Below are 23,336 nucleotides of genomic sequence, written 5' to 3'. Positions count from 1 at the left end.
GCTGTGGACACTCTATTCAATAAGGCAAACAAAGTTACATCCTTACAGTAGATCAGCTCTTCCACTGCAGCTGTTTGTGTGTTCTGATGTGGTGGAGAGCATGAGGTAGCTAACATCCGTGCCAGGTGGCATGGCAGTCATGAGTCTTCATTTGGAGCTTGTCTTGTCTCTGCTTTCCTATTTTCTATTTACACTTCAATAAATTAGGCATGCATTAATTTGAGAGGCTTAAGGAAGCTGAAGGATCTCCCACAGATATCTGCCTATTTGTCTTTTTTCACCACACTGACAACACTGGCTCATAATGTAGTGAGAGATTTGATACAGATAAATCCATGACTGTCTAAATAGGTTTGAGTATCTTTTTGCATCCCATGCTATGTGCTAGGAGTTTATACTCTTATTTCATCTTTTTACCATTGTGGATGCTAAAGTGTTTGTTGAAGTTTGTTGATATTTTTCTTTTGTTCATTTTATTACTGTAAAGATTCAGATGAACTGTCTGAGCCTCTCTGGTTAGAATTTACTGTTTGGTTATGTCATGGTTTAAGCCCAGCCGGCAATTAAGCACCACGTGGCTCCTTGCTCACTCCCCGCCTCCCCCGTGGGATGGGGAGGAGAATCGGAAAAAAAAGATAAAACCTCATGGGTTGAGATAAGGACAGTTTAAAAGGACAACACAAGGACAGAAGAAGTAATAATAACAATGATAATAATACAAGAATGTATAAAACAAGTGATGCACAATGCAATTGCTTGCCACCTGGAACCCGATGCTCAGCCTGTTCCTGAGTCACCATCCCTTCTCCCCTGGCCAGGTCCCTCAGTTATATCCTGAGCGTGACATGATATGTCATGCTAGTTTGGGTCTGCTGTCCTGGCTGTGCCCCCTCCCAGCCTCTTGTGAAAATTAACTCTATCCCAGCCAAACCCAGGACAGGTTATAGGGATGTTTCTTGTAAAGAAATAGTTCAGTCTATCATTGTTGGCAGCAGAGCTATGCTGAGTGGCCAAAACGTATGTTACTGCAGTAAACTCCATATGGTGGCTCTGCCAGAGATTGGATGATTTCTGATTTTTTCCCAAACGTTGTGTGAAACTTTTCTGACTCTGTGTGGCAGCTCTGAACATTATCACTCGATTTGCAACTCATACACATTATACAAGGAGTGTTACTCTTTCAGTGTAAATCTAGTTCTCCATTGGTTTGACCTCCTTATGAATTAACTCAAAACAAATAGAAATGTGCAGCCAAGGGCAATACCTACTTAGTGTTCCAGATTTCCCATTGCATTCTTCATATTTATCCAGAATTAAAATACGTGCAAGCTGGCTTAGGTTTTGTTTGTTTGCTTTATTTTATTTCAAATGTTCCAAGTGAGGGGGAGAAGCTGAATCCTCTTGGATCTGGAATTTAAATACTGAGCATTTAATACACGTTCCATAGGAGAATCACTTTTCCTTCTTGTGTTCTGGGACTTGGACTTGGTCTTGCTTGGACTTTTGCACTGCATTATTTTGAGAGAAATTGTTTTAACGTATTTGCAAAATAAAGATAGTAGAATGAGAAAATATTTCCTGCTTCACCAGTGAGTGTGATGGGGGTGGACCAATTTTTTATCATGGTAAATTGTTTCTGAACGACTCAGTCTTATGGGTGACTAGTCTGTCTCAAACACAATGTAGCAGTGATTTGGGGGGGGGAGGGAGGGGGGGAAATGGGTTAGAAAATGCTAGCTAGCAGCACAGTTTCCAAAGTGATAATCCTGGTTTAAAACCTCTCATCTATCAGAATGTGCTGTTACATAGAAGCAATGAGGGAAATGATCAGGGACTCGTCAGAGAAGAAAAAAAGGAAGAGCAATAAGCAATGAAATTTTTCATTATTCTAATACTTTCCATTGGGAGGAGATGTCTTCTAACACATACAGCCTTTATTTTTAGGTGGGATAAAACAGAATAATTGACATTTTCAGACTTCAGTTCTGTGCTTAATTTGCTTATTTTTCAGTGAGATAACATCTGGGTTCACCCTAAGAGAATTTGAGTCATACTAGTGTGAATGAAGCCAGAACTTCGCCGTCCATCAGACTGTGCTTGAAATCACTGCCTCTCGATGAGCAGAAAGCATGGGCGTATTGGTTTTATCTGAGGATGCAACTTCTTGTCGTGGTCCACATACAATCTGAAACCCTAAGTGCTCAGTGATGTGAGGGGAATTGCCTGAGTACTTTGTGCTGGTTGCACAAGCTTGGGTGGGGACTAGTTAAAATAGAAAATTTAATCTTGAAAGTTGTGGCTTATCCAGAATGAAACACTATTAAAAAAAAAAAAAAAATCACTGGGTAGAGTAAAACCCAAACTCCAAATGATCACAAGGACTAGAAAGAGAAAAAGAGATTATGGGCAGAATGAAGATAGATCAATGACCTGATATGTGACAACTTTGATTTATTATAATTGTTAAAATTTGAGTTCTTATGAATCCTGGATGGAAAATGAGTGCTAGTTCAGTCATCAGGTCTCAAAACTTGCCAGTCACACTTGTATCCTATGAGAGAGGGCTCGCCTGAGCAGGAATTGGTTCAAATCACGTAAGAGAATTTCTGAGACATCTAAGTTACTTCTTGCAGCATGATTCCAGGATTAGAGTTTGTATATTGCAAAATTGTTTCTCTTAGAGGGTTGGCACCAGATGCTATGTAACAAAGTGTCCATAAAGAAGGTTGTTTCTTTACCTCCTGTGGTTATCCTACTGTCCTAAAAATTAGGCTTTAATATGTGTCCCTTAACTTCTCAAACATAAAGATTGCTAGCTTTCTCCATGAATTCATTTTTTTTGAATTAAGTCCTTAGCTTCCATCTTTTGGCAATGAGTTCAGTGAATTAATAATGCGTTAAAAAGCACATCTAGTAGTTCTGTAAGGAGCAGAACTAATGAAGCCTTTTCTTGTGACTTCATTTGTTTATAGCTTGTTAGACACCAAAGCCCCATGTGGACTCTTTGGTATCCAGTAATACAGTGGGGCTCCCTCTGGAGCCTTTTTCTTAGTGGAAGCTGCAATAGATTTATTTCCTCTATCTGCCTATTTTCAGGAGCTTATAAGAACTCGGCATCTCTGACACCTCTATTCTTCTGCCAACATTTGTGTGTTTGCACATTAACATGCGCACCATGATGGTGTAAGCGCTATTTCTTTGGAAATTCTAATTTTCTTTTTAAACAACCTCGCTGTGGTTTGTTTGGGGTTTTTTAAAGTATTTCAAAAGCAGTTTGTGCTCCAGTTCGTATATTTGAGTTACGAGTGCAAGAAAATTGAGTTGACTTTCCTTTTGAAGGATCCTCTTGGTGGTGTGTGCTCTTACTTTTAATCTTAAAAATTTCTCTACAGTATCACCAGCTGAGCTCTCTGCTTCATCTTGCTTTCTTTTGCAGCTGGTAAAACCAAAACTACTTATTCATGCAGTGCATAGTGATGTGTTCTGTTTTCTTTTTCATATTCTGATATTTTTAACATTCTCTTGGAAGGGTAAGATTTGTGGGTAGTGGTAATACTTTTTATTAGACTAATTAGTATAGTATGGAAAACTAGGCATTTGGATATGCAAGCCCTTTCTCAGATCTAAAATAGAAGCCATGGACTTTAAAAGTAAGTGTACTTCAGATTTGTTGAGAGTTTAGTGAAGTAGGTATCTTTTAGACCATTTCTGAAAGAAAAAGTAGTTAATGCTTGTGAGTGTGGTATACCAACAATTCTGTGTGGGAAGCAGTTATTGGTAAGACCGCAAGACTGTTCCACACAGATGGGCTGCATTTTATTACCTGCTTTAAGAAAATAGAGTAAGAAAATAATTTATCTCCTGTGTGGGGTAGCAAGGTTTTGTTCACAACCGATTGGCCAAGCTGCCAGCCACAAGGCGAGGGGGACTGTTACTGCTTGCTTGATGATTCTTCAGATCCCATCTTGCTTGTGTTCGTCTGTGGTTTTAGTTGGGCTTTTGCTTCTGAATAGCAGTATTATCATATCCAACTGTCTATATTTGTCTTGGAGGAATCCAAGTCAAAGTAGTTTGTTTGCTCTTTAGCTCTTTCCCTAGGAAATTTTTCATCTGCAACACCTTCTCATTTTTCTCTCTGTGGTTCATGCCCTTTTATGTTCTCACACCTCTTTGTTTATGGTATCCCATCCACAATAACGAAGGGTCTGACTGAGTTTCTTTTTGTATTGAGATGGAAGAGGTAACAAAAAAGAGGGCAGTATGTGACCTGCTTATTTAAGCAAAGTGGATTGTAGCTACACAAAATGTCATTACTTTGCCTCTGTTCAAGCCCAAAGAAATTATTGTTTCCTTACAAGGGAGGTAGGAGAGGAAAGAAGGAGATGATAAGGTTATCTCCTAGGGGAAAGAGAGAGCCTGGTAGATTATACGTTGTGGCATGTGAAGGGGTTAGCGTGAGGTAACGTTATAGTGTGCCATAAATCCAATATCTCTATTGAGCCCATGTTTTTTTTTCTGAACCCAGTGGAGTTATGAATTTTAGTTCCCTGGCTTGTTTTGGAAGGTGTTTTATAGGTTTCCCTTGAGGAACAGGACCGGCAGATCGGAGATGGAGTGATTGTTTTGTGAGAGATGTTAACCCACGGGCAGATGGATGTGTTTCAGCCCTTGTAGACTGGCTAGGTGAATTCTTCTTGATATGTAGTGGTTGCTTAATTTCACCCATGTAGTTACCATTTTGTGCGTTAGATGAAGTATATTACATTCCTGAAATACAGGTATAGGACAAAGAAGTCTTGACATTTCTGTATAGGACAAAGAAGTCTTGACATTTCTGTTACATGGTATTTGTTATGGTATTGTGCAAACATTCAAGGAATACTTCTTTGTGTGTTTGCACAATACAGTGCAAAGATGTCATGTCTATTAATAAAACTTGTCCTACTTATGTCTGTAGTCTGTAAAAGCTATATCCAAGTACTGCTATAATACTTTGCTTTTTTTTTTTAACCACTACTGACACCTGAGAAAGTTTTCACAGAACCAGAACTTTCTATTGTAATTCCACGACCTCTTTCCAGAGCAGAGGAGGTTGGTTCAGAGACCCATTGTTGTTTATGCAAACTTAGCATTGGTTTCTATCCTGTGTGTATTATTTTACATTACTGACAACAAATTTCTTGTTCCCTGAATGCTTCAAGATATTAACTAGAGATCAATGTCAGTTTATGAAAGTATGGTTGTCTTCCTTATTTTGTCACAAGGAAAATACTTATATAAAAGAAGGGCTGGGAAAATGCATGAATGATGTTGGTTTTGATGTGTTTTGAGAATGTGTAGAAGGTGTTATCAAAACTTGAAGTGGTGTCTGTACAAAACAAGATGCACTGAGAGAATGTTAAGCCTGCGCAGTGGAGGATGCAGGAATCAGGAAGGACTAAAGTGTTAGCTGGATAAAATGGTCTTAAATGTGCCCCTTACATGTTACACGCTGTCAGCATGTTTAATTACCTGTTACTGCAAAATATATGATACATTTTTTAACCTGCTTTTTTTGGTAACAAATCATAAGAAGAGGAGAGGCTGATTTGAATATCTATGCTTTTCTGCCCTGCCCAGTATCCCCAAAACAAAGTTGTAGAAGAAGCAGCTGTTAAATAGTATAGATATACACTTTCCTGCAGTGATACCATTAGTAAGCTGGCTTAACATGCTGTATATTGCTAGAGTCTCTTCTATGCTCACCCCAGAGGCCTAATCTATTAATAGCTCAGCTTCATGCTCTATTAATATTCACACTTTTTTTAAACTGTTGAAAATCTTGAGGAGACTGCACCTATTGTGCTGCAGAAGCTCTTTCCTCTGAAAATGCAGAATATTTTAAGAGCATACTCTAGTGTGATTTTTCTGTTCTTCCATTCATGAGGTCAGTGTCACCTTCTTTCCTCTTGACTTTTCTATAATTGTGTGTATGTCTGTGCTACGTGTACAGTTCTTGCTTGCATTCATTAAAAAAAAAAATCAAGACTGCAACATGGCAAGGTTTTTTTCTCTTTCTTAATAAAAATCACAGAAAAGAAAAAAGATGTTAACAGATTTAAACTAGCCATTCTGCCTTGTTTTCTGTAGCGTTCCTTTCTAGTAATTTGGAGATGCTCTTAGCACTGCCTTTTAGAATTTACTGCATCTTAGCCTCAGCAGTGTTTTTGAATTCACCTAAAGGCTTTCAGGCATTCAATTTTGTCTGTGAATATGTATGTACCTATGAAGTCTTACCCCTCTGGAAGTACTGTCTTATATTTCTGGGCAGAGAATTATGAATTTCCTTAAAACTCTGTTTCTCAGATAGAAGTTGAAGGTCATCTTTGTTTATTTTGTATAATCTGTGGTGTAGGTTCTAGGAAGACAGAATGAGAAAACAGGTAAAGAACAGGTATTGAAGCTGAAGATGAAATTTAAGAGCCAACCTGAGACATTTTGGTGAGTGTGATAGGTTTCCACGGAGAGCAAGTATCAGAAAGGTTTGCATAAAGAGACTGGGTTACAAGCAGCCACTTTTGCACGTTAGCCTGCATCCCCTCTTGGATGTTGTGAGTCTGTATTGTGTTTGTAAGTGATGTGTGGCCACAGTGCTATCTCAGGTGACCTAGTGTTCCTGTTACTGTTGGGATTGTTCCCCCTCCCACCCCCTTTCCTGCCCTCCCTGTTGCACCAAAATTAAACTTACTACAGTTTTTAGCTACCACCTTAAAGCTTCTCTGAACTCCAGGTGAAGTGTCTTCTGTGGGTTCCCCTATTACAGGTGGTTCTGGTGCTTCAGATTGAAAATCTAGTCACCCCGTATGTTTGAACTTTTTAAATAAGCTGACATAAGAGGTCAGAAAATCCTGTTAGTCCAAGAGTAAAGATCAGATAGTTCCTCAGCAATGACAGTACAATTACAGCATCTAGCAGTAAATAAAATTTAGTGCAGGCTTAGCACAAAGTCAGCTTTTTCTTTTAGGAGAAAAAAAAAGAATGGTAGAGAAGAGAAGTTGTAATGTTTGTGTCTATTAAGAGGACATGTTTGGTGTTGCATAATTTTGAATTTGCTCTATTGTAAAATGTGGAACTCCTCCGTCATCCTGCAGTCTTTATTTTGCCTCTGTGCAACCTGCTTTTAAGAGATTAGGGCTCTGTGCTTTTAATATATTGGAATCTGCTTAGTGAGAGTGCTTTGTTTTGGAAAATAATTGAAACTATGGCAACCCTCTTTTTTTTTTCCAGCTTATTTGTCTACCTCATGTACTCCTCTGGTTTGGTGAATGATTAGCATACTGGAAACCACTGGTAGCTGCTAATGTTACGCAAACAACAAATATAAGTTATGTAAATGTTAAATCCAGAGCACCTTAGTTGTGCTTTAGAAATCATTACGCACAAACTGAATGTCACTGTAAAACTGAGAGTTTAAGACTTCTTCACTATGTCAGTGGCCTAAGTCTACAAAAATGTAAGCGCTCGCATCAAGCGTGCAGACTGAATGGGTTTGGCACAGGAGCACTAATTCTGATCAGTGCTTGCCTGCTGTGTGCTCGCTCTGATTTCCTTCAGGTTCTCTAGAGCACTTGTTTTTTTGTTTGTTTGTTTGTTTGTTTTGTTTCATGTTCCCTCAAACTTGTCAGTCACATGCAGACATCAGTTTACTAAATTGACTTTCTGTTTCTATCAAATATGGCTTCTCTTTCGCAGCTTTCAGTCTCTTGCACTGGGGACTGTAGCCTTTATTTATTTATTTTCCTTTTACACTTCTGTGTTCAGTTGCTGCTGTGATTAGAAAATGGGTCATCCTTGGATGAACTCTTACGAACTGCCTCTTCCAGAGAGCTTGCTTGCCTGGGAAATTCTTGCAGTGGGAGCCATCTTAAAACCTTCCTGACAGCTACTAGTGACCTTATTTCATAATTACTTGTGTTTCTGTCTAGCTCTTCCAAAGTGTTGCTTCTCCATGTTTGAAAAAGCTTTTAAAAGATGTTATAATTTAAGATTTCAAGTCTCTGGCTTCTTTCCAAATAAAACTTTGATATATTAACAGTTAAAACTGAGAAGCTGCATTCCATGGTCTGGCATTTGCACTGATAAGTGGGGCAGACATGCCTGGCAGTCAGCCCAGGGGCTTCAGCCTCCAGGAGCCCCCCCGGGTGGGTTGTGCCGCTGATAGCTGTGCTGGCTGTACAGCCCCTCTAACAGGAGGGGATTCTTCTTCCTTGTCCTCCTCTTCCTCCTTTCACAGTTAAATATGTATACTGATAAAATCTTGCCTTTTTCTCTCTCTTTTTATGGATATACTTTCCCTTTCTGTGTTAGTATAAGGATTTCTCTGAAATCGGATATGAAATAAAAAAGCCAAATGATAGCTATTCTCTTCCTAAAACATTATTGTAAACATCATATGGTTTATTATTTGTGAGAATTTTGACTGTGCCCTGTGGTTGTGACTCTAAAACAAAATTCCTCTTCCCAAGATCTGTCAGATTTATTAGAGGGTTTGTTAATTTGTTTCTTACGGGTTCCTGTAATCCTGTTCTTTCTCCAGTCCTGGCTTTTATGGCATGTTTCTTTCTAGTCACGGGTATGTTAGCAAATGTATGACTGCCAAAGCACTTCATTGTCTTTCCGGTCTTGTTGAGGTTGCATCCACCACATCCCCCAGTCTGTGTGACAGAGTTTTCGCATTATCATTGACAGAGTGCAGTGGTTTGTCACTGTAAAGTATCTTCTTAAGGCTGTCTCCTCACTAGTGTGAATGAAAGAGTTGCTTATACTTGAGGGCTTCTGATCACTTTGCTGCCTTTTGTTTCAGTTGCCATAATGTCAAGAAAATGGTTTTCTAGACGACTGAGAGATGTAGCCGTTCCCTAATGCAGGATTGTTTTGGGAAGGTCTGTATGCCCTCAGGATTGTTGTACTGTTGTACAGTTGTGAGGCACTGCTTTGGGACCATGCAGACCACCATTAGAAGTTGGAATTAATGCATGATGCTGCAGTGCTTGCAAGTTGTGTCTGGGAATGCTTGATCTTAGCTTTTAATGCGCTACACTTGCATGTTGTGGAATCCCATAAGGAAGCTGAGGTACTGCTTTTAATCTTTAAATGGTTTGGGTCCTGGTCTCTTGAGATGAGTAGGGGGCAAGGACGTAGGGGCTATTGATTGGCAGAGTGTTCACTGACGAGCTGCCGATATAGGGATGTTTTCTGTCACACTCTGCATTTGCTAGGCTTTTCCACTGCCTGCAACACCTACTACCTTGCTTTTTTTGTTTCAGGCTGAGTGGGTTGAAGGCAGCGTGCTTGTGAGCAGTTGCTGTCTGTGTTCCTGCAGTGATTTGTAATTTGAGAGTACAGGAAGAATGCCCATGGATGTATTTTATAAAACTGAAAGAAATAAATGATTGCCAACACAGGTGAGAAAAGGTCACCAAAGACTTATTAAATGACTTTGAATCCATTGGGTCCTTCTGAGGGCAGTGTGAGTTAGAGTCTAAAGAGAGTTAATGCTGAATTTTGACACAAAATAAGAGAAACAATAGATTAAGTCTGGACTGTCATGTTATCTTCTACAAGCTCCAGGTCCTGCATGCTAACAAAGGGGAGGTAAACCCTATTAAGTGGCTAGTAAGAATTCTGATATATAATTGTAGATACCCAAGGGCACTCCAGAGACTGATCATAAACCAACTGTAATTCTTAATTTCCTGACCTGTTATAGCCGCCTTTGTGGATTATTGCATTGCTGGCTTGAGTCTTTTGTGACTCTTTAAAGGCTCCTGTAAGGAATGGGGATTTGTGACTCATTTTTAAGGATACTATTTTTACAAATTGGATGGCTTTTTTCCCTTTTTGCAGAAATTAAAGGGGAAGTCAAGTGTTGAGATTTGGATTGTATTGTTCATACACTTTGTGTTTACATATAAACAGATGATATTATCTCTCTGTTGCTGGTAGGTCAAATAGAACATGTTATTGTAACAGACAACCTGAAGCAAGATAGCCAAAACTAGATTTAAGAGGAAGAGAGTCATTCAAACTGAAGTAGTATCAGTACTTTGATTTGGAAACATCTGAAGATGGTGTGTGAGGTTTCAAACTTTCAGATTTAGAGTTTTACTGAACTGCTAAGATCATTCATCATGCTAGAATTATGAAGATCTGCTCACGTTTTTATTAACCTCTAGAATAGTTGATGAATAGTGTCTCTTTCTAGCTATGCTATTAAATGTTAAGAACTAGATCATTAAATGTCTTGGAAAGCAGGCAATTTTATGGTCCTAAAAGCTGGTAATATACTTTAAAGTTTATTTAAATATTTGTTGTGAAGCAGCCTTCATCCATTCTTCCTTTCATTTCTTTTTCATGCATTCCAAAAGTAAGTAAACTTCAAGAATTTTATGTTAAAATGCCTAATTTTGTGGAGTTATCAGGGGATTCAGACATCTGCAGTATTTAGGAAAAAAGTAGCCTTAATGTGGTGAGCAAAGAATACAGTTATTTTTATGTTAAAGTCTGCACTCCACTGCCTTTGGTCTGACTATTCCTGCTGCTTCCATTTCATGGCAGTTGCTTGAAGAAATACATTGAAGTGGCAGGTTGTCACATGGAACAAAATCAAGGCACGTCTTAGTAGTCCCATTTTGTAGGTGTGATTTATATGCCTACGCTATTATTACTTGAGCTTGTTTGTACTTCGCAAGTACATGAAAAAGGATGCATTGCATCAAAGAGTAAAATGTTAGTGCTTATGCCTGTTTGGATGTGTTCCAGTAGAATTTGGTCAACCAACTTCTAGAAGATACATCCTTTTATGACTTGGTTCAAATTTATATTAGCTCAGTTTGAAGTAAGTTCATTGAAACCTTACTGGGAGTTAGGCGTGTGGAACGCCTTGATTTTTCTCTCCCAGGCTATGTAAATACTTTACTTTGAAGGCGCCTGGACTTAACATAGGGCTGAGGGAAATGTAATGGAATGGGATAGGCAGTGGATCAAACCACAGATTTTAATACCTGAAGGTGTCTCCAAACTTGACCCAAACTCATGTTACAGAGTGAGTCTTCATGTGTTGGCAGCCTTGTGAAAAGACACGGGACAGCTGGTTCATGGGAAGCCTAAACCCCAAAACAGAAATATTCGGAGAACCCATGATGAGCAGAGACGTCACTCAGTGGCCTTGCGCTCCTTGTGCTGATTGCAAGGTCCTTACCAGATTCCAGATGTTCTAAACTCTAGCTTTAGGCTATTGCATATCACTGCATTTCATGACAGAACCGTTGTAATGCTTTGCCTTGGAAGTGGGTGTTTTGCTTTCACAAGTAAAGGTCTTTGTGTCTTTTTTTTTTTTGTTTTTAACGTTGTGAAGGAACAGAAAAATTGTGTGCGAAAGGTACTTTTTGTGCCTTGCTTCAACAATGACATGTGACACCCCACAGAGACTTTGATTTTACCACCCTATTATTTTCTTTATGGTATTGATGTATTTATAGTAAAAATTAGATTCCATGTTGCTTCTTCCTGGGGTTTCTAAAACTGAAATCATAGGCGCATGTAATGCAGGATTTACTTTTTGTTTAGTTCCATGTCTTTTCATCTTTACTTTTGCTTACCCAAAGTTCCTGGATTGACTCTTCAGATATGTCCTGGTTTCAGCTAGGACAGAAACCAGGACAAGATAGTATCTTGTCCGAAACCAGGACAAGATACTATCCTTCCTGTCCTGATTTGAAGTACTTGGTAGTTGCAGTCTTTATTTTAAAAAAAAAAAAAAAAAAAAAAAAAAAAAAAAAAAGGAGCAACCTTGAAGACCTGACTTACTGATCTCTCTTTTTTTCTTCCCAGAAGTACACTGCCATTGGACTACTGGGCAAAGCTACTGATACATTAGATGCTACAGGAAAAGTAACTGAAGAAAAACCTTATGGTAAGCATAAATATATCTATATACTTGATGTAATTTGAAGGCATAAATGGTCTCTATCATAGAAAAGTGCAAGAGATGTTTGGGACTCTGTGAGTTAAGTTTAAATGTGAAATCAAACTAAGATTGTTTCATCTTCAACTTCAATGCTCATATAATTCAGACCTGCTTCATGCAATTATGTCCAGTGCGAGTGTTCATTTCTGTTGCAAAAAACCAAACCAGGCATTAGATTACAAGGGAGAAAATAGAATTGGGCAGGACTGTGTCATTTTAAATCTTTGACAGGCTGACAAATGATGTGCTATGTCCAGTAAAATTTTCCTCTTTCAGTGTATAGTCCCGTGAGTGCTCTTTTAGTAACACCCTTCAAGGCCAGCAGAGGAATAAAGTACTTAGATCTTCCCTCTAGGACGTCCCTTTAACTACAGACCGCTCAACATAAAACGAGGATGGCATAAACTACTTTCTACATACGTTCACCTACCAAAGCTTGCTATTGCTTGCAGTTTGTGTCCTCGCAATTTTAATAAATGAACTTTTCTGACCCACAGAGCACAGTGCAAGTGTTTAAGGCTTCAGGACTAATCCTGAGTGTGGCTTTGTTGGAGTGGACGTTCCACAATACCCAGGGCGTCTTAGAAACAACACAGAACTGACCAGGGACACGCCAAATGTATTTGCCATTAGTTCTTTCACAACCTGGGGAAAAAAGAAAAAAAACCAGTAGGTAACTGGTTGCTTAGCAACTCTACAGGTCCCACACTGTTTGTGGTACCTGGTAATAGGTACATGAAGTAAATTATCTTTTTTTTTAATAGCATGATGAAAAAGGTAGCTTGGATTCCACCTCTTACCCCCAATCTCCTTTCTTGTGCAGTTTTTCTTTTTTCATGAGGCAGGCAAGTGTGAGTTTCTTGTCCATATTAACTTGATGGATCATTCTAAATAGTATTATTTACTAGGTAATGTTATTCAGAGATGTTGGATCATTTGCTTCTGCTTAAGGATCAAGTTCTAAGTTTCTCTCTAAGCTTCTGAAGGACTGAGCATCCACGTGGTGTTAGAGTTGCCAACACTTCATGATGGTTGGAGAGAACACTTTCTTGGTTTTTATGTATACCTCTCAGAAAGTGGAATGTTGTGGTTCTGCTGCGCTGAGTGGTATTCATTGCAGATACTTGCTCACATATAAACTGTGAAATAATCATTTTAAGTAGATGCAACTCCCACGGTCAATTAATTTAAAAAAAAAATCTTTTCTTGAAACACTAGTTTTGCTTTTTTATTTTGTATTGTTTACTGCAGACAGAATTTAGAGTGTTGTTTTCATGCATGTTTCTTTCACTGGGAGCTCTTGTTATAGTAGTTCCCACCCTCTGCACTACCTCCTCTGTTATGGTGGTTTAGCTTTCTGTTAGACTGTGTGCTTGGAGAACTGCTTTGGGTTAAAAATACCCCCTTTTTTTGTGTTGTGTATCTTTTTAAACTGAGATCAGTTGCATGATCGAGTTCATCATGTGGTCTCTTGAAGAGCAATATTAGCATTGCTGGAGCAGTGCAGTTTTGGGTGCTGGACAAAGTTTCCTTTTGCTGAAGCTGACGGCTGAAAGAAATGCTCGTGAAGTTGGTCTCCGTTGCTTTCCGTGTTGGTGCAAATCAGTCAGATTTGAATTCTTCAGAAAGAAGAAAGAGAGAACATGCATACTCCTTTTTCTCTATGCTACCTGTGTATTTTCTATTTTCTTCCTTCCTCCTCTTCTAATAAAGCAGGTATTTCTCATCTTTTCCAGTGTCTTCTCCAAAGCAGCTTGGTTTTCTGCAGGATTCTCTGGGTGGCCCACCATCCCTAATCTGTAACCCTAACTGGTACTCCAAGAACAGACAAACCAAATATTTGAGCTGAATTTCAGCTTTCCTTTGACACCTACAAGGATCCTGGGAGAAGCAGAGCATCTGCTAGGGAATATAAATCCTGCAGTGCCAGCAGCATCAAGGATTGGGCCTTAGTGCAGAGAAAGGGCACTAAACCAGCTTGCAAGATATATAAAACTCTTCGTGAATGACTCCACTGGACCACAAGAGGAAAGTGCCTGCAGAAAGTTGCCTGCTATATTAACTATAAGAAAGTGTTACATTTTAGTCCTCAAAGTGTCCCTAGATAGCAGTTTAGAAAGCAAACTGTTGTGTATTACAGTTAGTCGCAATGAAAGGATGTACTGAAGAGAGCTCCTGGGCTTTAACCCCTCCTGAACTTCTCATAGTTTTTTGTTTGTTTCTTATCAGACAACGAGTTTGCATTTCCACGTGAAATTAGGTTATTGTTTCATACTGTTCCCAGGCTATCAGATGCTGACTTTGGAAGCAAGTAGCATTTAGTGTTCCTCTCATGCTTTCTTGAACACATTAATGTTTGTAGCCCTTTTTTTAATGTTTGTAACTACACACAGGAATGTGCATTCTGAAACCCACTTCCTCCCAGCTGCCTACAGACTGTATCCAGACATGGAGAACAAAATTCGCGAGGATTTTCTGCAGGTGTCTGCTGATTACGCTGAAATATATGTTTAATAGAGCTACCTGAATAATTTGAAAAAAGTAGTCCTTTCAGCATTCAACTTGTCTGTTTGCAAATAATTTGTGCTGGGCCAGATTGAGTTGAGGTCATCTGCTATAGTTCTGTTGGACTGTCATGGATAATTCTTGTGTTCTGTTTTGGTGTAGCTTGTTAACAAGTGCAGGGCAGTATCACCCTTCAGCGGAGGCTTCTCGAGGTTGTGGCACAGTTGGCGCCTTTTGGTTTGGTAACTTTAACTTCTTTTATGATTATAGCAGGAAAATCAATCAAGAGTCACCAGTGTTCAGAAGCACAACTGTTCTTAAAAATTTTCATGTTGGAAGCTAATAGGCTTATTTTCAATGTTTTTAGAAACATTGGAGAACTGAAGTTTTGGGTGCTTTGGGATGCTGATAGAATTGTAAGGAATAGTCCATTGGAAGATGCATAGCTTGTACAGAGATCACATAACCACACTGTTGGTCTAAGGGCTTAGGAAGAAATATAGAAAACGGTGTTGCATTGAATGTATTCTAAACAGTGTACTCACAGAGCAGGTGCAATCATTTTGTTCTAAGCTAAGGCTGTCGTTACTCCTGGGGTAACAACATGGGATGCAATTATCCCATAGGCCAAACCTCGACAGTCCTCACTGAAATCATTGTGAAACAGGCTGACAGCCGCCATGCCGCTCCCTGAAAGGGCAAAGAGCTGCAGTTTAAGTCCAGCTTCTAGCAAAAACTTGTGCTCTGTGATATAACAGATGAGGATATTTGGTATTTGCGATGGGGATATTGGGGAAAGAGTAGGCGAACTCTCGGTAGCAAGGGTAGTTAGGATCTGTGACAGATGTGTCCTGCGGAAACATCTCTCAACCCTTTACTCTTAAGGGAGTGGAAAAGGGAAGTCAAATGGGGAAAGTTTTGGGACTGTTGATGCTAATTAGCCTTTATGTGTGCGTGTGTTCATATTTCATGCTTGATGGAGGGTTGAGTCCAAATGCTTCCCTAAACTTGCTGACCAGGCAAGCTGTTAACCTATTAAACCCAAGCTGACAGTCAGGTGAGGGAGACCTGTGGGCCTAGGGCCTAAAAGGAGATGGTTCTCTGGGGCAGCAGGACTGCATTCCGCTCCCCCCCCCCGCCATGCTGTGGATGTAGTGACTGTGGGAGCTGAAAGGCGGTGAAGGAGCTGGTTCCCAGTGTGGGCTGTGTGCCCTGCAGAGCCATGAGTCCAATCTGATGCCTGGGACAAATACACAGTTTACACATAGTGCAACTGTTTGTTTGGGATCAGATTAGCAGGGCATTCCTTTATGACTGAGAGCTGGGTGAAAGCTCCACCAGCTTGTGTGTTCTAAGAAAGGGCAAGCATCCAGTATAGTCCATTAACACAAAGGCAGTGCATGCAGGGGGAAAAAAAAAAAAGAAAAGCACACGTTTTTAGGTTTTCAGAATGTAATACTAGCCAGCTTGTGCCATGATATATCGCAGAAGACAAATATGTTTTATTCTAGATCTTAGCAAACTCATCTGTAAATACTTACTTTGATAACACACTACACAACTTTGTTTGTTAATGGCTTAATACATCATTCCTCACATGGGAATTTTTTTTTTTTCCGGAGGTAGAGATTGCCTATAGCAGGAGTGATTTCCTCAGAGGCTAGATATAACCTCTCAATCAGAGGAATATGAGATCAGAGCAGGAACTGAACTCGGGTGTCTCATTAAATGCCCTAGCCACAAATTCAGTTCATGGGGTGAAAATTGAAAGAGAGCCCCAAGTGACACTTATGCTTAGATCTTAAATACTAAATTCTAGCCTGAAGCAACCTGGGGTTTACAAGAAAGCTGACAGGATCACCAGCATAGAGCTGGGTTGTGCTAACTTTCCGCCATGTAGTTTTCTTGTGATATGTTGCTAAACTAGAGCAATACAAACAGAAGACTGAAATAACCATGTAAGAAGCTCTTCAGAAGAAGATCCACACTTACTATACAATTGATTTTGTTCCTCCTACCCCGTATTCTGATGTACATTGGTCTCTCTCAGCATCCCTGACTAACTTTTGTGCCTTGCAACCTTGCTGTTAATGACACTTGTTGAGACAGCTGCCTGGGCCGAGGGACAACATCTGCTCTTGAGGCTGCAAAGTGTGCTTTGCAAAAGTGAGGTACCACATTGCTGTCTTCCAAAGCTGCTGTGGAAAGAAACCTCTTCTTTTTTACTTATAGCATGAAGTACATCTGTTTTGTAAGGTTTGCAAGTAAAGGTCTGTTCCAAAACATAATGAAGGCTCAATAAATAAATTTGATTGGTTTATGTTCCAGGATGCTGTTGACTTAGCAGGGTGACACTAATTGAATATAACTTATGAGAAACAGGACTAGTCAAGTCCTAGACAGTAGAAATGCACTGAAGTGCATTGTGATTACAGATCTCATGTTTGTACTCTCTAAACAAATTAGGAATGAATGTCATCTCTATTGAACAGTATTTCAAAGGACCAATGCAATCAGCTACTTAGGTTATAGCCTTCTAATAAAAGTGGGACAGATTTGTATGTGTACTCTTAAAAGGGAGTGGATTGCCTAAAGCAGCTATCTTTCTTTTACAGAATTTCTTCAGTAAAATTGCCTTACTTAATGTATAACAATACCCTGGTGTGCATTTGCAAGTTAGTTGTTTGATAGGGAAATTTGATGTGTTGTTCTAGATGCAGTCTTTTTCTTCACTAGAGAAAAAAAACACGATGCTTTTGTTCTCTAATAATGTGTTGTATTTTTCCCCACAGTTAGGTACTCTTAAAGAGAAGTTGCCAAGGTTAGATGAGCATTTTATTCTTTTTGGTCCTTTAACAAAAATTAGAATAGGACAAATTTTGTAGTTTTTGCCTGGTTCCCAAGAAAAATGAGTTTGCAGTCCCAAGAGAGAGAAATGGCAAAAGAAAACTGTGTATGTTGGGATTTCTGCCCTTCTGAAAGCAACCAGACTGTCTTAATCACCTTGGACAGTTTGTTCCACTCTTTTTGTGATAATTCACACTCCTACCTACATTCTGGTTTTTATCTCTTTTCTTTGGTGTTTTTCTAATCTAAATTCAGATGAGAGGGAACTCTTCTTTGTATCTGTTTGCAGAACGTGATTGATGCCATTAGTGCCATGTGAATAATCAATGCTAACATACTTACTGTTTTCTTTCTACAGACCAGATAACAAAAGGAGATCTTGAAAATGTGCTGCAAAAGTTCACAGGGGACATAATGCAGGTTCCTCCACTGTAAGTTCCGCAATATTCAGACACTCTTGGCAGTTGTGTCCAGCTGTCAGGACTTGCCAACAGAAGTCAGTTCGCTCAGAAATAAAAAGACACATTTTGGCAAGAGGATAGAGACAAGGCAGACTTAGGAGTTTAAAATTTGCAACTGCAGGTCATGCCCATTTGAACATGGAACACAAATGGTAACCTGGAGTCTGATTTTTTTTTTTTTTTTTTTTTAAGGTAAATGTAAAGTAGCAAAGCAGTCTTGAACAGCTTTGCATGGCTTGGTGGCTTCTGTCCTGTCTTCCAATTAGAAAGCAAAGCTCCGAGTCTTTAATTTTAGTTGTTGGGTAAGAGGAGGCTTACTGACATCTGTGTGGAAGTGCCTTAAATGACTTTGAATTAGTTTTCTGAAAACTTAAGAGTATGAATGAGTGATTAGTGACTGAGCTTCTGTAGCTTAGCAAATTTCTTCTATCAGGTGAGCCATAGTAGCTGGCAACGTGCAAGCACTTAGCTTGTGACAGATGGCTTTTATGGTGATTTAAGCTAACATGCTTTCCTTTGCATTTGCAATGGGTCAGTTACTGTGGTTCCAATGCGAGCGCTGTAAGGTCAGTAATTCAGTGGATGTTCTGCTTCATGTGACTTGTTTCAAATTGCCCTCTGCTAATTTGAGCGAGATCTTTTTTGATTTTTCTATGGTCATCTTTCTGTCAAGATCAAAGTTGGAGCTTTGGATAGACTTTCATGTAATCAGTGAAATTAATTTTTTTTGTTCTATAGTGGTCCCCTAAACACCCTAGAACAAGGCCACATAACTTGGCAGTTGCTGTTCAGGGAAGACCGTGGTGTGAGATGAGTAAAGGTGCAAGGCAGAATTACAGGCGTTGCCTGAGCAGCTCCCAGTGCTCAGCTCAACATGACACTGAAACAGAGTACGCCCTGCAGACTTCTGAGAGACAGGATGTTAGAGGCAACTGCAGGTGTTGTACCCCTTATAGAAACCCTTTGTTTTCGTAAACTACAAATTGAGTGATGAAACACTTTTAAATCTGTACAGCAAGAGATAAATACAGGACCATCTCGTTTTCCAGTTTATATAACTACTGGCGAATGAGATGATTCTGTGTCCAAGAGATTTCAGAAGCACTTGCTAGTGGTTTTTTTTTTTTTTCTTTTTGCGAGCACTTGGAGAGGATTAGAAGGGTAAAATCTATGCTACTGTAGTACAATATTAACAGGATCTGGAGGATGGGAAGCTTGTTCTATTACAACCGTATGACACACATTTTCATGCTCTATCTGATCAGCTATTCTGCTTTGAAGAAGGATGGAGAAAGGCTATCAACTCTGATGAAGAGAGGAGAAGCAGTTGAAGCAAAGCCTGCTCGGCCAGTAAGAGTGTACAGCCTCTCCCTCCAACAGTTCCAGCCACCGCTGTTCACGCTGGGTAAAGGCTAAAGATTATTACACAGAGTGATGCTCCCAGCTTGTTAGTGCTTATTTACACTCAGAATGGGAATAAGATAGTGAAATGGGTTTCATTTCCCTCAGCTACTTATTTTGGTGTGAGCCCATGTGCAGAGACTTTCACTTTGCAGTAAAAGCACCATATTTTGGTTTTAAGTTAAGCTGATTATATGTAATCTTTCTGTGAGGGAAAATTCTGAGAGGCTGGTCAGGGGATTATTTGCATCTGTCCATGGTTTCGCAACCTCCAGCTCACTCCTCCTTCCTCAGGTCTGCTTGCCTGACTTTGCCCATTCTTTTGCCCAGACGCCCAGGCCTGCTGGCATCTCTCCCAGGGTGCAACAAGGACCAGTATCAGTTACTGTCAGGCCTCTTTCTCGGTTGAGGAGGCAGGATCTTATCCTTCCTTCTGCCATACATGAAGAAACTTGGGTAGTACATTAAGCAGCACATTAATAAATAAATCAGAGAGACTGTTGTAAATGTTTGATGCTACTGTGAGGTCAAGATAATGTCTTGCATCGATCAGCTACTTAGTTGACCCATAGTCCTCTGATGGACCAGATATTATATGATGAGCAGGTATGAGTGACAGAACTCAGTGCTGTGTTAACTTCAGTCCTTACTTTATGGTTGAGTGACTAGCAGCTGATCACTGACAGAGTGGGAAGGGAAGGGCTGAGAGAGCAGGGAAAGTTAAAGGTGAATTTTAAAATTTTATTGGAGCTGCCTGTGTGCAGTATCTTAAAAGCATTAATAGTCATTTTAGACTATACTTGAAATAACTTTTCATAATTAGAAATATGAAACAACCTTCTGAAACCTTTGAAAAGAATAGGACTGAAGCATTTGTTAACATACCACAGCAAGTACTTAATTTCTAGTGAGTTAGTTCAGTTGCCATTGTATTTGCTTTCCCTCCTGTCTAGCTTAGCAATCTCACCCGCACATATGTTACAGGATGAATAATTGATGTTGCATCCTATAAATATTTTATCACCGAGTTGTTTGCTTAGTGCATTTTTACATTTATGTGGGGGCATGGTTTCTATGTAAAGTAGATTTCACGTTGCACTGGCAATTTACCATGTCACTATTAACATTCCAGATGTTGAATGTGGTGGTGGCTTTTATGTCAGGAGCCTGGTCAGTGACATTGGCAAAGGTAGGCATGAAAAAAACCATGACAGTTTAAGGAATGAATGTGTCTGTTTATGGAAAAATTTTATCATTTTTTCTATCTCCAGTAACTAGACCTATGTGTTATTTTGCAGAATTGTAGTGCTATCACTTGTTTTTATATACTAAGGTATTTTCCTTGGGAGCATGGGGGACTGAAGGCTAAATAATTGCCAGAGGACCTTGGGGGCTGGGGGATAAAAATGGAGCAAGTAGTAGCACTGAGCAAGATAATACAAGGCAAGGTGGGGATTTTTTTTTCCCTCCTCCATATGTTAAAGCTAACTCAGATTAAGGGTGAGAAGAAGAAGAAAGATACTGTCTTTTTAAACGTTACTCATCACATTTTGAAAACAGATTGCACAGAACATTACCATGCACATAATAAACCCTATCTGCTGGAAAGACTTCTACATTTGTGATGATTTTTCTGGTGTTTTCTTTCTCTTTCACCTGAACTGTGAATGGTTTTTCTTTCCCACAGGGTTATTTGTCTTGTGCTCTATATCTATCAAACTGCATGATGGAGAACAGATAATCCATTTCAATTTTTTTTTTTTTTTAAATGATACATTTGCAGATCAAGCAAGCAAGTGATGTGGGATAACCCTATGAATTTCAATGTTGTTATTTGTGCTTAGGCAAGTTAAAGATTCTGTTACTGCCTTCTGAGCATACTGGCTTATGTTTAGTCCTTTAATGACAAACCAAGATAAAGTCTGTCCTCAGCTGGTTTCTTTTCAGAAATTTAAAATGCAGTAAAAATCTTCCTGCATCAGAAAGGGAGAGAATGTTTTAGTATACCTGTCTGCTTACAAGTCAGCTCTGGTTGCTGTTATGTTTTGTAGCCCCTCGTTATGTAATTCTGTCCTACTGGTATTTATTTAAATAGTAGAGCATTTGTTTATATTTTTTATTTGTCCTTATCTTAGATTATATTATCCTGATAGGTGGCACAGGATAAAAATGTCAAAAATCCTTGAAGGCAAGAAGTGCTAAGACCTCAAAGTCTGTGGAAAAATAGTACATCGTCTTCTAAGTCACTTGTGCATACAGAATGTTCTGTTTACAACTTATGTCATTATTTCCTCTCTTTTCATTCTGATTTAAATCTGGAAAACCTTTTGACAACTTTCTGTCAGATTTTGAACTCTTTACTACACTGGAGATGTGTTGAAATCAAAGGAATTCCTTGGCTCAAATTTAAGAAGATATAAATGAGTGATAAATCTTCATGAACTTTCCTCCTCAAACAAAGCAGAATAATGTAGAAGGCTACATGTAAAAATACATTTTAAGTGAGTTGCAAATCGTTAAACTTGACCATGCACTTTTTTTAAAATCCTCTTTTCTCCTTTACTGTAGAACTCTCTACCTGTGCCACTATGCAAGAGCTGACCCGAACCAAACATGGGCCATTTACGCTAGAGGAGCATGCCCTTTACGAAGACAAATGGACAATTGATGAAATTGCACGATCCTTAGAGCATTGCACGTCTCTTCTCCCGGGAGAGCCATCTCATAAAAAATTGAAGACAGAGCATCCTGGTGAAACTGCTGTGAGCTGTGAAGATAAGTGATAAGTTGGGTCAAGGAAAAAGACTGAATGATTGAGACATTTTAAGATTGGATTGGGATTGTCTTGCCTCCTGTGTAAATCTACAAGTCTGTGCTGGGAGGGTGACAAACTGCAGTGCAAGAAAAATGGTTCTTTTGTTTTCTGGAGTTAGATCATGCACTGAAAATATCCAGCGCTTGCTGTTTCCTGATCTGTTTATTTTCCTTCTTGCATACTGTAAATGGGTCTGCCACTGATGTCAAATCTTCATAAACTTTTAAAGAACTTGTAGGGTGCAATATATCTGTTGTTGCTAATTCCTCAATAAAAAAATTACAAACATTAAGGTTTGATAAATATGCTCCAAAAAAAACCCCTTTTTTTTCTTTGTAGCTGGTAATCAAACCTTGAAATACCATGGTGACAAGACTGTCATAGCTTGAAGGATACAAGAATGTGGTGTGGCAATTTGCTTTCTTGAAATCCATTTCAGGATATGTCCATTTTACTGTAGTTTTTCCTATGCAGATTGTTCTTTCAGTCAAATGTTATCCAGAATGCATTAAATGTAGATGCTAATATTTTACGTTAAGTCTGAAATAGCAGTGTAAGTGAATAGTTTTAAGTATAAACAATCCCTGAAGATAACTGTTGGATAACAAGTGGTCTGAAGAGTGCAGTCATCATTACAAGTGTACATATCTTATGCTGGTACAGTGTCCCAGTTGGTGACCATCCATAATTTCAAGTATAGTTAACTGTTATGCCCTTCATAGGGCTTATGGAATTTACTTTTGCCATCTGTGTATTGCTCCCATGGATTGGGTAGAAGGCTGATGTGCTTCTGGGCTTTGACTGATTTGGTCCTGACTGGTTGTATGGGCAACAGAGGGATCCACCATCAAGGATCCTTGCTGAAGCCGTTTTAATTCTCTGGGGCAGTGAGGGCCTGTTCCACAGTTCATGTAGTCAATACAATTTGATTGCACTGATTATTTCTCACCACTGCTTCCCTTGGGATTTTCAAAATGACTAAAAGACAGTGGTTTGAGAATGCTAAAAAAGAAAAAAAAGCACCCTAGTTTGTTTCCGTGTGTGTAATGGACTATCCTAAAAGGGCTTCCCTATGTATCCCCATACAAGTTAGTAGTGGGTCTGCTTTCCTCTTGTCGTAATGAGGAACATGAGGAGTAGTTTAAACATGTGAGTGTTATCTGAGAGAAAGGCCAGCTTTTGAAATTGTCACTGAAATGTCGCCGAAGAGGAATGGACCGGCTGCTCTTACAGTTTTATGCTGCTGCTGGCCAAGTGGCCTGCTGTAGCTTCGTACAACTCCCACACCTTTGGGGTTTGG

The 23,336-nt window shown here is 39.3% G+C and overlaps 1 protein-coding gene across 1 annotated transcript in view; it reads left to right on the top strand.

Annotated features, from left to right (window-relative positions):
* The window catches only part of TRUB1 (TruB pseudouridine synthase family member 1), a 29,725-nt gene extending 7,285 nt beyond the window's left edge, over positions 1 to 22,440 (top strand). Inside the window, exons 4-8 of the mRNA XM_050899117.1 lie at positions 11,872 to 11,953; positions 17,718 to 17,790; positions 19,086 to 19,225; positions 20,354 to 20,410; positions 21,790 to 22,440. Of these exons, the coding sequence (XP_050755074.1) occupies positions 11,872 to 11,953; positions 17,718 to 17,790; positions 19,086 to 19,225; positions 20,354 to 20,410; positions 21,790 to 22,004 (567 nt within the window). The 3' untranslated portion in view covers positions 22,005 to 22,440. The remainder of the gene's footprint in view (positions 1 to 11,871; positions 11,954 to 17,717; positions 17,791 to 19,085; positions 19,226 to 20,353; positions 20,411 to 21,789) is intronic.
* The last annotated feature ends 896 nt before the right edge of the window (positions 22,441 to 23,336 follow it).

The sequence above is a fragment of the Gymnogyps californianus genome, chromosome 6 (assembly GCF_018139145.2).
Source record: "Gymnogyps californianus isolate 813 chromosome 6, ASM1813914v2, whole genome shotgun sequence".
Classification (NCBI taxonomy): domain Eukaryota; kingdom Metazoa; phylum Chordata; class Aves; order Accipitriformes; family Cathartidae; genus Gymnogyps; species Gymnogyps californianus.
This window is presented reverse-complemented; position numbering and strand designations above follow the sequence as displayed.